The 15,239-nt window shown below is 33.3% G+C and overlaps 1 protein-coding gene across 2 annotated transcripts in view; it reads left to right on the top strand.

Moving 5' to 3' along the window:
- Positions 1-385: 385 nt before the first annotated feature.
- LOC111053953 (replication factor C subunit 1) overlaps positions 386-15,239 on the top strand; it is a 41,094-nt gene continuing 26,240 nt past the window's right edge. Inside the window, exons 1-8 of one of the 2 annotated variants that reach the window (XM_022340901.2) lie at positions 386-796; positions 2,377-2,539; positions 4,222-4,340; positions 5,265-6,050; positions 8,413-8,815; positions 10,419-10,487; positions 11,165-11,311; positions 14,524-14,759. In XM_022340901.2, the coding sequence (XP_022196593.2) occupies positions 794-796; positions 2,377-2,539; positions 4,222-4,340; positions 5,265-6,050; positions 8,413-8,815; positions 10,419-10,487; positions 11,165-11,311; positions 14,524-14,759 (1,926 nt within the window). In that variant the 5' untranslated portion in view covers positions 386-793. Of the gene's footprint in view, positions 797-1,044; positions 1,207-2,376; positions 2,540-4,221; positions 4,341-5,264; positions 6,051-8,412; positions 8,816-10,418; positions 10,488-11,164; positions 11,312-14,523; positions 14,760-15,239 lie in introns of those variants that run through there. The other variant, XM_039437593.1, reaches the window with a different exon arrangement.

Raw genomic sequence — 15,239 nt, 5'->3', positions numbered from 1 at the left:
TTGTGGATCTAGAAAAGGATAGTACCACCGTCTTTGTTGAATGATAGACTAGAATAGCAAGACCAAAGTTGGTCAAATACTGTCATTATAACGTGGACCTCACTATATTATAAGGAAGCTATATTCCAATCACTGCAATCCATATGGTAGCCTACAGTAGTTTTCCACTAATCGTTGTCAGTGAGAAGTCAGTGGTATTTGAATTTTATAAGTATATAAATAATAACATTGATATAATCAGTTTTGTCCAAATACTTATTTTCAATTAGAGCCATTGATAATAACTTAATAATAATTTGTAAATAATGATGAGAAAATGCATAAATTGGAATGACATAATTTGAATTATGGTCAATCAAGATGGCTAGCGCGGGAAAAAAGTGGCGTCAGAGTGTACCAATGGGATAGCGTAGGACTCTATAAATACCTTTATTCTTATATAAATAATAATTAGAGCTTCATAAATACCTTTAGTCTTTATAGTGCCTTAGGATAGCCTATTTTTCGTCTCAACGATCTTCCTTGCGCTCAAGTGGTTAGTGAAAAATTTTACCCGCGCGATGGCGCGGGCGCGATGCGTGATTCCGATTTTGAGTCGAATCAGTCGAAGTTCGGATTCAAAGATTTCAAAGTTGAGCGTGTGTGTACGTGATGTAGAAATTAATTATTTTATTAATATGTTAACAGTTTTTTCAAGTTGTCATTGTTATTTACAACACATAGAATACAATTTAAAATATTATATATTTATAGAATAACTGAGTGGAATACATTTTTACTTCAATTTATAAAAATGGTAAGTTGAGCAAGTACTAGTTTTTAAGGTTATGTTTATTTTTATTGCTAAACTAATACTGTATTATAATTAATAGTATTTTAGTGAACTTTCTACAGATTTTTTTTATTCTTAATCTTCAACTTCTTTCTGAACTTGAAACTAGAATTATCAATACGGTAGCCAAGTACATAAATTCTTGTTTGAGTGCTGTTCAGTCTAACCTAGCCTACCCAGATTTCAACTTTCAACATGCTTATAAGTTGAAAACTTAATTTTAGTTGACCATAGTTGAGTTTGAACTCGAGTAGCAGTATCAAAGATCCAGCTTATTTTGCCAATGTCCATGATAAATTTGTTCTTGTATTATTCTAGCAATTGAATTATAGGCTACTCACCAATGAATTTCCTTCAACACTATTCTATTAAAGGTTTGTATGAATGTTTCCATAGAATTATACTTCAATGCGACAGTGAAACAGTATTGACTTTGATTGATGAATGAAAAAAAAAACATTTATGTTTCTTTAGGGTATCCACTTATTTTGAAAGTAATCGATACAATTTCTTTATCAATAAAAATTTATATCTAGGAGGCTGGAGACACAGCAAAATCATAAGTTGTAATAACTGAAGTAGTTTACTTTGAGCTCTAGTTATCAGATTATTAGTTAGAATATTTATCATTCATTTGTTTCAGATTTATCTTCATTTTATTAGTTTCAGTTTTATAATCGATAGTATTAATCATGAAACTCAATATTAATAGTCTATTATCAATATTTCAAGAACGATAGAACTGATGCATAAAAAGTAAAGTGTAAGTCCCATAACTTATTGTATCAATCTATTCATAAGTGCGAAATGGCACTGATTCATTCATTCATACTCAACTCAAATTCAAACTCAAACTCAAATTCAAACTCACTCACTCATTCATTCATAATCAACAGAACTAAAAATCCACTGAACCAAATACGTTCAAATTTGGCATGTATTTTAAGTTGGTCATCCAGGGGCGCACTAATAACGGATGTGAAAAAAATCCAAAGATACGCCCAAAATCTGCGTTTTCTCAGCTTTTCAAGAACCAATTGGAAAAAAATTTCAAACATTGTACACACAGACTAAGCTGAGGTATAAAATGTATTTGAAGTTAACTTCTGCCTAGTTTAGGACGCCCAAGTTCCGTCCAAGTTTGGCGGTTTTTGAGCGTTTTACTGCGTTCTCTAGGCCTTTTTAAGAACTAATTGACAGAGTACCTTCAGTAAAGGTCTAGAAATTTTGTCTTCAGAACTACGCCAAAGATACGCCCAAGATGGGCGGGTTTACTGCGTTTTCCCTAGTGTTTTTCTGCGATAACAAATACACTATCATTGTACTGAGCCTTGTGATCCAATTTCTGGATGATCCATTCGGGGGTCCAGGGGGCGGAGCCACTGGCTACACGGATGCCTGCCGGATAGTAAAATAACATATCTAACGATAATCACTTCATATATATGTATCATTATTCAAATTATATGATTTGGCCTCATGATTAGTGGTTAATTGGTTAATTTTCTTCAACTTGACTCAAAGTGATACAATACTTTTTGCAGGATATAAGGAACTTCTTCAGGCCGTCGCCTACGTCAAAAGGTGTGAAAAATGTTGAGTCAGAAAAAAAGAAAAAAGCCAAAAAGATAATCATTAGTGATTCTGAATCCGACGATGATAGTCCTAAAATAACTACATCAAAGAAAAATGTAAAATCTTCAACTGGTGAGTGAATTTTAAAATAAAAATGGTCAAAAATCCTTTTGAATCATGCTGCACAATCAACGTTAAATCCAAAGGCTTGTCTCGAGAAAAATCTCCACAGTGTTTTCGAAGCTTATTTGATACTTTCATTTAGACAGGACTTCTGGGTTTACAATTTCTTTTGAATCGTTATCATGCATGTAAATAAATTAAAATCATGTTCGATATCAAATTTGCGATAACAAAGCGAAATAGCTATACTGATTAAAGTAAATGGTTATTTATTTTGTTGTAGTAATTTACTCTGTACTTTGTAAATGTACTGAATGCCATTGTATATAATTTGAAAATTTGTCAAATCAAATGTATCATTTTGGACTTGATGAAAGAATCTTATTGGAAATTTGCACACATTACTGACGTATTTTTAATTAAAAAAACTATTATTTGTACATCAATTTATTTATTCAATAGAACTACTCGAAATACAGTAGAACTCCAATTATCCGAACTCCGACTATCCGAATCACTTTCAGAAAAAAATGTGTCCAAAAAGAGTCTGCCCGAAAACGGATTAGATTAGATTTCTTTATTCATGTATGTTACAATATTTACTTGCTTATATACTAATTTATATTAAATGACGATAATGCTAGTTATTCAACGAATTTCACAAAGTATAGATAATTTAATCAATGAGAATAAATATAGAATGCAATTCGAAGTAGGCTAATAAAACAATATAAAATCTTAAAGCAACCATTATTTAAAAAAAAAACTTTAAAATAGTTTAACAAAAATAAACTATTTGTAAAACTATTTTAAAGTTTTTTTTTAAATAAAGGGTGCTTTAAGATTTATATTGTTTTATTTATTTAAAAAGCAGCCCATGTGAATGAAGTGTTTTTGCAATATAGAAGATACGCATTATCGCATAGACGGATGAAGACCGCAAAACAGCTTGAAAACAGATGTTTAAAAAACAATGATTTTTATTTCTAAACTTGTACATAAGTACATTTTATTTATATTTTAAACATGTGAAAATATCATGTTTCTTTCATTTAATTTAATAAAAAAATAGTGCAATATCAAAACGTAGCTTTTTTTCTCTCCAATATCAATTTAAAAAAACTCCGATGATCTGATTATTTGATAATCCGAATGGGTCCCATTAATTCGGATAATTGGATTTCTACTGTAGTTTTTCTTATGAAAATCCTTATGAATTGGATTTTAATGGACATTCTGAGTTGCCTACACCAATACATATCAAATAGTTTTTCTTTAACATTCTATGTTTCTATTCTTCTTCTTCTTCTTTCGGCATTACAGTCAGCGTGAGCTGTAGCCTCTTCAACTATTTGTCTCCACACCAAACGGTCACCTGCCTTTTGCTTCCAACCTCTGACCCTCATCAATCTAATATCTGCCACCACTTCATCCAGCCAACGATTCCTGGGTCTGCCTCTTCGTCTTCTTCCCTCCAATCTACCCTTATATATTTTTTGGTCATTCTCTGTTCAGCCATTCTTTCTAGGTGCCCAATCCATTGTTGCCTCTGGGATTTTATATGTCGTACAATGTCTCTTCCCTGGAGAATATAATGTATTTCTCAGTTTGTCCTCTGCCTCCATTCACCTCCTTCATTAATACCTCCATAGATTCTTCTAACAACCTGTTTGTCTATGTTTCCATTGCAGGAAATGAAACCAATTCAGTGAAAGATGAACAGAAATCCAAATATTTCAAACCAGCCAAACCTGAGGATGTTTTTAGTTGTGCTCCAGTCAAACAAACTTCTGTACCAAAGTCGACTAAGGTGAGATTAGTTTTATCAACCCAGTACTCTAAATACTCAGTACTCGCTCCCAGCAAATCCAAATGAATTTTTCATTCCCAATAAAAAAAAATATTGGTCAAATAAAACCTGCAAACCTGCATGCATGTTGACCTAGTATTAGGACCTCAATGGCTTTCATTAGGTTTGCAAAAGTATTTTTTATAAATAACGAATTTTACTAGCCACTTGATTAACAAATATAATGAAATCTTGCATTTAGATACAATCAAGTATTTATCAAAAACTTGATAACCTAAACAATTTCCAGTTGCTACTATATATTATTCTTCGGTAGTAAACGGGTTTTTCAAATAAGTAGTCGTGGAAATTTAAAGTTGTTTTATTCAATAGTGATTCCTACCATATATATAATACTACGCAGTACAATAAGTACAATTTACTTAAATTCATTATTTTAGTGATCAAATCAATCAGAATCGTTCAACATATGATTTCTTCATTCAAGCAATCTATGATATCATCATACATCAATTTTTATAATTTTTGCTGTGGTTATGATAATTTACATGATATGTGCATCAATCATACTGAAAACTATGCATTTATTAAGTTTTTAATTTTTTTTTATATGATGACCTATTGATTTATAAATAATATTGGACATCTTGTTCATAGTGAATCCGATATCCTTCACTATCTGACTAACATAATAATAATTCACTGATTAATATAAATTCTAAGGCTTACCGTTCTTGGAAATTTGTAGGTCACTATTTTATCCAGGCCTACATAGAAACAATTATTTGAACGCAATTAAATCGAATTATATGTAACTTCTGAAGTACTGGCATTTTAAATATATTTTTCTAAAGAGTTCTACTGTAATGCTTATTTCTAGTATTTCTGTTTGATTAACTATTTACTTTATATTTATTTTTTCAGAAATCTTCTAAAAATGTGACAGAGAATGATGACGATGATGGATTTGATGACATTTTTCTTCAATTGAATGATGACGCTGTTGAGAAAATGATCAAGGAAGCTACAGGAAAATCCAGCTCTGTTTCAAACGGAAAAATGGAATTAGATGAAAAGCAGAAGGAGAGTAAGGACTGGAAAGAGAAGGGAAGTGATAGAAATGATAAGAAAGATAAAAATATTGATAACGAAAAACATGATGGTTTTTCATCGAGAAAGAATCATATAGAGAAGCATGAAGTATCGGAGAAAAGTCATAAAGAAAAACATGAAAGTTCTCCGACGGAAAAAAGTCATAAAGATAAGCATGAAATAACTTCATCGAAGAAAAGTCATAAACAAAAGCCTGATAGTTCTCCATCACGAAATGGCCATAAAGAAAAACATAGTAGCTCTTCATCGAAAAATAGTCATAAAATTGAAAAAATTGTATCCAATGGTTTGACAAAACACAAGATAAAAGAATCAAACGATAAGATAGCAGATAAAATGTCTAATCAAGTCTTAAATTTATCAGATAGTGATAGCGACGATTCTGTAGAAATTGAAAAGGAAAAGAATAAAAGTAAAAGAGAAGAGAAGAAAAGTAGTGAACATATTAAAAAAGAGGCTAAATTGAAACATTCACCTGATAAAAATGGAATGATTTCGCCTGAAAAGAAAATTAAAAAATCTCCTCAGGTTAAAAAAATTGAACCGATGAAAAACACTTGCATTGATATGTCGGAAAGTGGAAGTAGCGATGAAGAGGTAAGTTTCTTCCAATTATTCTATTGAACTTGGAATATGATCATTTCCAAAACTTCACAGGCTCACTACATAATATCAAGTATTCATAGAATTCTAAGTGAATTGAAAGACTTGCTGTTTGATAATCTTAATTCAAGTTGTAGATAGCGTTAAATTGATTGATTTACATAATTCTAACTGAAATCGATCAATTGAAATGCAAACAATCTCTATAGCGTTTGAGTCCTTGAGAATTTACTAAACTACTAAGATTCCAAGATTCTTGAACTTTGATACAGGTTTCAGGTTTATATATCCTACAGGAAAACTAAACGCAATGGACCAATCTTGTTTCTTCAAACCCTTGAGGAGAGGAATGCATGGAAAATAGAAATTGTTAATTGCAATAGAACCAATTTTTTCTATTTAAAACGGCCAAGTATAACCAGCGCTCCGCAAGGGTCTGTGAAAAACACAAACAATATATTGAATTCTAGTTTTATAGCTACTTGCTGAAATTTTGAAATTATATCAATGTAAAATAGAGAAATTAATTGAAAAAATGTTCAAAAATGTAATATTTTTTTATTATTTTGTGAAAATTACTTCAAACTATTTGTCAATGAATAATCTTAATTGTAGTTGAAAATACTTAGCAAAAAAGTATTGGCTCTGAATGGCGTCGAACCCTGGACGTTCACATCCGGAGCTACCATTTGCGTCACGAGTGCAAAAAGTTTAATGCGTCAAACATTTATATTACCTATCCCTCCCCGTACATGTTGTTTTAAACTTTCCTTCTTTTTTAATCCTACCGTATAATAAATCACAAAACGTATCAATTCATCAGTCTACTCTGAATCTCAATTTGCTTCAATTGTACGTATCCGTATCTTGTTTGTAATAATGAAAACACCTATAAATGGTGCTCTGAAAAAAGTGCTCATAAGACAGGGCATGATTCCTCACATCAAAAGAAGAAAAGAAGTTTCACTCAACATAGGTCCGAAAATGCTTAGTTACCAAGTTATACAGGGTGAAAGATTTCGTCTGAATTTCAGTTCCCCTGCTGAAACAAAGCCCTACGGGTATGTTTTGGCTTAAGATGTACAATTTAGCGTACTTTATGTAAAATGAACTGAAAAATTGAATAAAAAGCAACCTTTTAAAAAATAATCCTTATTACATACAAAACGCATGAAAAATAGACAAAATCTGTTGAGCTCTCTACAAATGTAATATTAAGGATTAATTTTTAAAGGTATTGCGTTTGTCTATTATAGACTTCAAGTCTATATTTTCTAAACTCTACAAGTATGGTTAGAAAATATTTTCTGTTTATTGTACATTTAACATAGTGAATTGGCTTCAAACCTTGAAGGAACTTGTTTTTCAGGACCAAGTTTTCGCGTATTTCGTCACATATCTAAAAAAAACTACTGTAGCTACAGGTCTGGAAACGGTTTTATTAAAATTAATTTTACATGAAGTACGCTAAATTGTACATCTCAATTAACAGCCAACAAATACCCGTAGGAATCCGTTTCAGCAAGCCTTAAGGCATGCATTTCAGCATGCTTGAATATTTACTATGCACACATCCAAAGTCTCCTTTCTTACGGAATAATGCTTTGGACAAACAGTGTAAACGCCAAATCAGTTTTTGTTCTTCAAAAGCAAGCAATAAGAATAATATGCAAGCTACCATATAATGCACATTGTAGACCTTATTTCATTCACCTAGGTATCCTGACGTTGCCGTCATTATATGTCTTAAAAATATTATGTTATGTACAAGGCAATTTGAATAAGTATGATTCCATTAGCTTCCATAGTTTAAATACAAGAAATAGACACAAACTTAGAATTCCGTTGTACAGTCACACTAAATCACAAAGAAACTGGCACTTCACATCTATCGAGTTATATAACTCCACACCTGACCACTTTAAGGAACTTACATGCACACAATTTAAAAAAGTATTGAAAGCAGTGTTAATTGATGAATGTTTGTACACCGTACATGATTATTTTAGAATAGATTGAAATCGTTTTATGTGATTCATGTTTTATTTTATTGTTCTGATACTGACTGATCTTAGTGTTTTTGTGTTTGTTTTGACTACTCTAGAGTTAAAAAACTGACGAAGTCCATGTATTCATGTGAATATTTTATGACCAATAAAATTCTATTCTATTCTATTCTATTCATGGAAACTGAAATTCAGACGAAATCTTTCACTCTGTATAACTTGGTAACTAAGCATTTTCGGACCTATGTTAATTAGAACTTTTTTTTATTCGTTTTATATATTCTTTATAATATTCATTTAGTGTGGAGTTTAATATCAACAGAGATAAAAAAAAATTATTTCCCTTTCAGATACAAATAAAAAGCCCACAGAAGAGAAACGCCAAGCCTGAGTCAACAGCTACAAGCCCAAAACGCCGTAAAATCGAAGAAACAAAAGTGGAGACCGGACAAAAAAGAAAGTCGGACGACATCGGTTCACCTCACGATTCGAAGAAAATGAAATTTGGCGAGTCAAGCCAATCGTGTTCCTCACAGGCGTCACTGTCGTCTTTATCGCAAGCATCTGCCTCACAACAGTCTAGTGCGTCGTCACGCCCTCCACTGAGTCAGCTGTGGGTGGACAAGTATAGGCCGGCCTCCATGAAACAGCTGATTGGTCAGCAAGGTGATAAAAGTGTGGCTAAGAAGTTGACGCATTGGTTGTCCCGCTGGCATGCCAACCACAGCGGCAATAAGAAGCTGCAAAGGCCTAGTGAGTATTCACTGCTAATCACTTTCACATGTTTGTGTTTCAAATAGTTGTGACCCAAGTATTCTATATTTCTCGATTTTTCACATCATCAACGACATGCAGTCATTATTTTTTAATAATTTTCATATTATGATTAAAATGGGGAATATTTTATTTAGTGTTTATTTATTTAATAATAGACAAAAGACAGTTGATGTATTGTTCAGATTTATTGCGTCGTTTCTTGGCTGTCCAGCGAGTTAGTTTTCAAAAGCGAGAAGTTTTGTTCATGGGTAGGCGAGTGGGTGGGGAAATTGCTTCGTCAGGAAAGGTGACGTGATCCAGTGGTGTGAACCGAGCCTTGTTCGCCAGTGATTCCGTCAGTTGCCTGGCTCCCTTCCTCACCCCCTGCCGTGGCCTGTACACGTCTGTCGTCAGACTGCATGGGTCTCGGTATGCGACATTAATCTTCTAAATCTCAAGAGTTTCTAAGTTTCAAGAGTTTTAATTCAAAATCGTGTCAAAAAGTACAAACATTTAAAAAAGTCGTTTCCAAATTGGAAATTCTCTGTGAGGTCGTGAGTGCTGTCAACAGAGTCAAAGCTTGTATAGCCTTACTTCAATAGGTGAACATTTTAAACTTGTTATTTGATAATCTTTAGTTACTAGGAAATGATAAATTAAATATTATTTATTTGTTTTGTATGTAACAACTATACATTTTAATTACAACTTAATATTCGTTTTATAAATTAATCAAGAACTGGGTAACCGGATTAAAAACTCACACTGTATTGAGTGCTTTGTCCTGACACGTTTTATGCCAGTAAATGTGCCTTTAAATGTGCCTTCACGGATCGAGAGGACTAAAGAATGATGCAAATAAAGATGCACAGCAACCTTCAAATAATTGTAGTACCTTCTGACATTCAATTTAATCTAATTCTTATTAATTTGATTGAATTTTAATTATTGTGCATTAATTCAATGTAATGGAAGCAATTGAAAGTAGATATTATTAAAAGTAGTGAAAATTAGAACGTATTATTTTATTTGCTGGCTGCCTAGTATAGGCTACGGAAAGCCTGCATTTTTTAAACGATGGACGAGGTGAGGATCTTTCTCAGTGTTGGGAACTGCCTAGCTTGCATCCCAGCCTGGGAAAAATAGTTTCCATCCACTCGTCCCATCAAGTTTCCGGCTCTTCTTCCCTCCTGCCGTAGTCTAGTTTTCACATGTAGGCCTAGGAAGAGTCGGACCTGGAGACAAAAATGCATTCTTTCCGTGCACTCTTCTTTTAATTAACCGCTGAAGCAAACGGAGCGCGTTCAGAGACCGGGATTCAAGACACCAACTATTTTTTCGGTGTGGATCACCCAAAACCTTTGCTAGCGTAACGATAAGTGTTTTTCTTTTTATTGTACCGTTCAAAATTTCTTTCAATGTTTTTGTATTACGCTAGGCAGCCAGATTAAAGTTAAAACTTATGTAAACAATCCTAGAGAAAATGTTTAAATTAAACCAACTTTCACAGATTAAAAAATAGCCTTATTTAAACCACGTTTATCCATTAGAAAAACAGTTATTAATATTGATCTACTCGATATATTACATCTATTTCCAGGTCCGTGGGCGAAAGATGACGACGGTGCCTATTTCAAAGCAGCTCTGTTATCGGGACCACCTGGAATAGGTATGTTAAACTTGAGAATAAATCACTTTCTGTAGGTGTTATTCGTTAGTGACGACTCGAGCCGCGCGGCTAGAGCACATAACCTATTAATTAATTAGATTCGATGATTCATTAGATATGAATGGTAAACTCAATATCAAATATCAAATTGTCTCTAAGGAATTGCACCTTAAAAGTAATGGTTCCCTTGAATCAATTATACGAGTAATAATGATTTGAGTAACTTGTTGCTTGCTATGAGATTCGGCTATCATTTTTTTCACACAATCTAACTGGAGAGCGAACTCAAAACCTGAAGGATAAGCCTCTTTATTTTGAATATAAGAAGCAGGCATCAGCTCTCAAAAACTGTGACAAAGGAATTCAATTATTTTCTCATAATTTATAGAAGTTTTTTTTATTTACTATCAACTGTTATTTTTAGAACATCTTATAAACCTGTCCATATAACTTTTGCATCTACTCGTTTCAATAATTATTTTTTTCATGTTTATTTGATCATTTTTGCTTATAGTTTTATCAAGATAATTATCTCTTCAAATTCGTTTAATCTCTTGTAAGAATTGTTTTTGGGTAGGTTCGTAGGGTTATAAACTTCTTGCAGCGTACTTTATCAATAATTGAATAGAAATGAAAATGCCATTCACGTGTGTTATAGTTTTATTCTCTGTTCCAAGGTAAAACAACCACTGCACACCTGGTATGTAAGGAACTTGGCTTCGATATGGTGGAATTCAATGCATCCGATACAAGATCTAAAAAGCTGCTACATCAAGAGGTCTCAGAACTTCTTTCTAGTAAATCATTGGCTCCGTTTTTCACAGGTATGTATGCAAGACATAATATAGGTCATGCCACTTCCTCAATAAAAATTTAGAAGCCCTTTGGTATAAGACTGTAAGAAGAGGATACTAGATAAGTAAAGAACCACACAAATCGTTTCCGGGTAGTTCAGAACCCATCTAAAGCTAGAAGTCCACTCATCTATCATCATCATCATCAACATCATGATCAGTCGTGGTACCCCGCCCAAGCCTGGAGCTCATATTATGGACATCACGCGGAGCGGAAAAAATGCAATTTATTTAGCGATGGTTATTGGAGAGTTTATTTACAACACAATTTTTCTGCCACGTTCTTATCTGAAGAGATACTATCAATAATTTATTTCAGCCAAAGAACTCGGTTCGCTCGCCTGCATGTAGACCTCAGCGGAACCTCTGTACCGAATTTGAACGTATTATGTCAATTTGATCTCGAAAAACACCTGTTACTATATCGGCGTATCTTTGGCGAACAAAATTCTTCCACCTCAGCTAAACCTGTGTACTGAATTTTTTTAAGTATATTTTTCCATCAATTATTGATAAAGGTGAGGAAACGCAGAAAAGCTGAGAAAACGCTAATTTTGGCTAACTGGATAAATGGGTGTTTAGGAGGTCCTGGATAAATGCATTTCAATCTTCAACTTGGTGCCAACCTAACAAAGTCAACTCAACTTAATGCCAACCTGACAAAACTTTTAATTTAGTTACCAGAACAACTGTTTCGAAGAGGTACTCTCTCTGGATTATAATTCTATATTAACATATGGTATGGACATTTCAATTATAATTTTAAGATATTGGAATAAGAAGAATATACATGCTAAAAGAACTTTCAACCCTCAAAAACCACCCTTAGAGTTGAAATATCGCCAAAAGATTTCTTAGTGCGCCTCTAAAGGGCCAACTGAACACACCTACCAAATTTGAACGTTTTTGGTCCGGTAGATTTTTAGTTCTGCGAGTGAGTGAGTGAGTGAGTCAGTCAGTCAGTCAGTGAGTGAGTGCCATTTCGCTTATATATATATATATAGATAGATAGATAGATAGATAGATAGATGGATAGAAGAGTTAAAATATCGCCAAAAGATTTCTTAGTGCGCCTCTAAAGGGCCAACTGAACATACCTACCAAATTTGAACGTTTTTGGTCCTGTAGATTTTTAGTTCTGCGAGTGAGTGAGTCAGTCATTCAGTCAGTCAGTCAGTGAGTGTCATTTCGCTTTTTATATATAGATATATTATCAGACCAATTATTTATAATGAATGTAGTTAGGTAAAAGATGCATTCAAATTTTACAACTAAATTATTATCACTGATGTAGTTAGTTGATACAATATATAAGTAATGTTACAATTCATAAAAATCATTATATTTATATCACATATGAAGTTAGAATATAGTTACTATGAAAGTGAATGTTACAATAAATTCATTAAAAAAAAGAAAATAATTTAAAAACTGTAATGTGGTTAACTATCAAACAAGATTATTCATCATAATATTTTGCTCCAGAACGGTCAGAACACTAACAGCCAATCTCCAACAACTGACAATCCGGCCTCAGATGCTAAATTGTGTTACTTTTAGACCTTGCGAAGTGAAGTGAATTCTTTGGGAGTAGCTGTAGTACTTGAGTATTGTCTTACGAAAATAAAAGTACAACTTTGGGTAGTAGTAGGTAGAGGACATATGCAGTAGAACTTTGCTAATCCGAATTTGGTTAATCCGATCATCATCAAGTCAATAGGGTTCTTCTTCTGCTTCTTTTTCTTGTTCATCTTACGCTTCTGTTTCTTCTTGTTCATCTTATGTTTCTTTCTTTGATTGTTCTTGGGTCGGCTGCGCCATAACTTTGCCCTCATAGAGCGAGATAAAGGCAGCATTTAAATTCAATTCAATTCTTGTTATTTTTATTATTCTTCATTTTTCTTATTCTTCTTCAACTTCTTATCTTTGTTATTGTTCTTTTCCAGTCTCTTTTCTCTGTTAATCTTCTTCTTCTTGTTATGTTTCCTTCTCTTCTTGCTCTTCTCTTGTTATTTTTATATTTCTTCATTTTTTCTTCTTTTTCTTCGCCTACTTATTTTTGAGATATCCTATACGAGCAATTTCTGTTTATGTGTTTATATATTTATATGTTCATATATCTGTATGTGACCCGATCTCGAAAACGGCTCTAACGATTCTCACGAAATTTGGAACAAAGTAGGTTTATGATATGAAAATTCCATTGCACTAGGTCTCAACCCTGGGATAACTCGCTGAATGACATTAAAAGGATAAATACATCCTTAAAAAACAGCTGGAAATTTTGTCGTCTGTCAATACCGTAATGGTGAGTGAGCGAGTGCATGTGTGGGTGATCTCAGCTGATCTCACGAAAAGAATAATCCAGCAAGATAAACTTATTATTGTTTATTTATCTTTTTTTTAGAAAACATGTTTACTTCAGAAAGTCCAAAATAGTAACTAGATGTGGTTAGTGTAGAATAGTACATAGTATATTAACAAAATTTGTTATAACAATTTGTTATAACAAATTTGTTTAACAAAATATTTAATATTGTAGCAAACATAGTATATCATTCTAAATCGAATTCATAGAATATCTATTTGTAATTGATGATGTGTTTGTTTTTTGAAGTGTGAATAAATTGTTATTATGATGAGTGATAGTAGCTTAACCTAGATTTTGATTTGGACTGTAGTATAAATTTGAAAAGGGACAGTTTTGGGCATAAGTCTTGTTGTGCCTTCTCATATAACTGTAAAAATAATAGTATGACTGAAAAAAATAATAAATAAATATAAAGTATGAATTCAATTTTTCGTTACAAATTTTCTATGCTTCTACACTCCAGAGCGGAGCTTGGTCCCCCGATATTAAGTTTTAAGTTCGACTATAAGTTTCATGTATGCAAAATTTCCCATTATTCCGTTTTTTATTAGTCTTTTTTCTTCAATGCAATAGTTACATACTTTTTTCTTTTCTTTTTATCTGCTACTGTAAGTCTCATGTATGCAATGTTCTCTATTATTTGTTTTTAATTTTTTTCATGAAACTCAATAGTATTAGTTATTTTATTTTCAATGTATTGTTTTCAAAATTGTACTGCTCAGTGTGCGTTATGAGGGATGTAGTTCCTGGCGCCTTTAAATATGTATATTTTCAAATAAATAGATAAATAATAATAAATATTTTGATATAGGCGGTGGCAGCAGCCGGGGGGTAATGACGAGGAACCACGTGCTGGTGATGGACGAGGTGGACGGAATGGCGGGCAACGAGGATCGCGGCGGCATCCAAGAGTTGATAGCGCTGGTGAAGAGTGCGCATGTGCCGATCATATGCATGTGCAACGACCGCAATCATCCCAAGATGCGATCCCTCGTCAACTACTGCTTCGACCTCAGGGTGCAGCGGCCGCGTGTAGAGCAAATCAAGGTACAACATTATATTATGAGGTACATAGTATAACAACATTGTGAAATGCAAAATACACGGTTACACAAAGTAGTAATAGTTAAGTAATAATATTACAGAAATTGCATAAACACAGTTTTACTTTGTCACATCCACATGCAACAGCTGAATGTTAACATTATGAATTATTACTATTTTAAAGGGACGGATTCAAGGATCCAAAGGTTCAAGGAACCCCACACGACAACCGAAGCTTATTGTGTTCCCAAGTAGTATGTTAGTTAGGCAAACCAATACCTGTGTCCTTTACAAGAACCAGGAGTTTTCCCTATACTAACATCCCATTCATCACCTGGTTGCTTGTCGCAATCCAGTGTGATATGCTTGGCAGTCTCTTCAGACTGATTAGTCCTCGTGACCTACGTGAGTTCCACTCATGGCCTTCTTTGAAGGTCCTTCAGCTGAGGAAGGGGCAGCCAAGTTGCCTCTAGGGCGCCCGGC

Source organism: Nilaparvata lugens, chromosome 1, assembly GCF_014356525.2.
Source record: "Nilaparvata lugens isolate BPH chromosome 1, ASM1435652v1, whole genome shotgun sequence".
Lineage (NCBI taxonomy): Eukaryota > Metazoa > Arthropoda > Insecta > Hemiptera > Delphacidae > Nilaparvata > Nilaparvata lugens.
The sequence above is the reverse complement of the archived record's forward strand: the minus strand, read 5'-3'. Positions and strand labels throughout refer to the sequence as shown.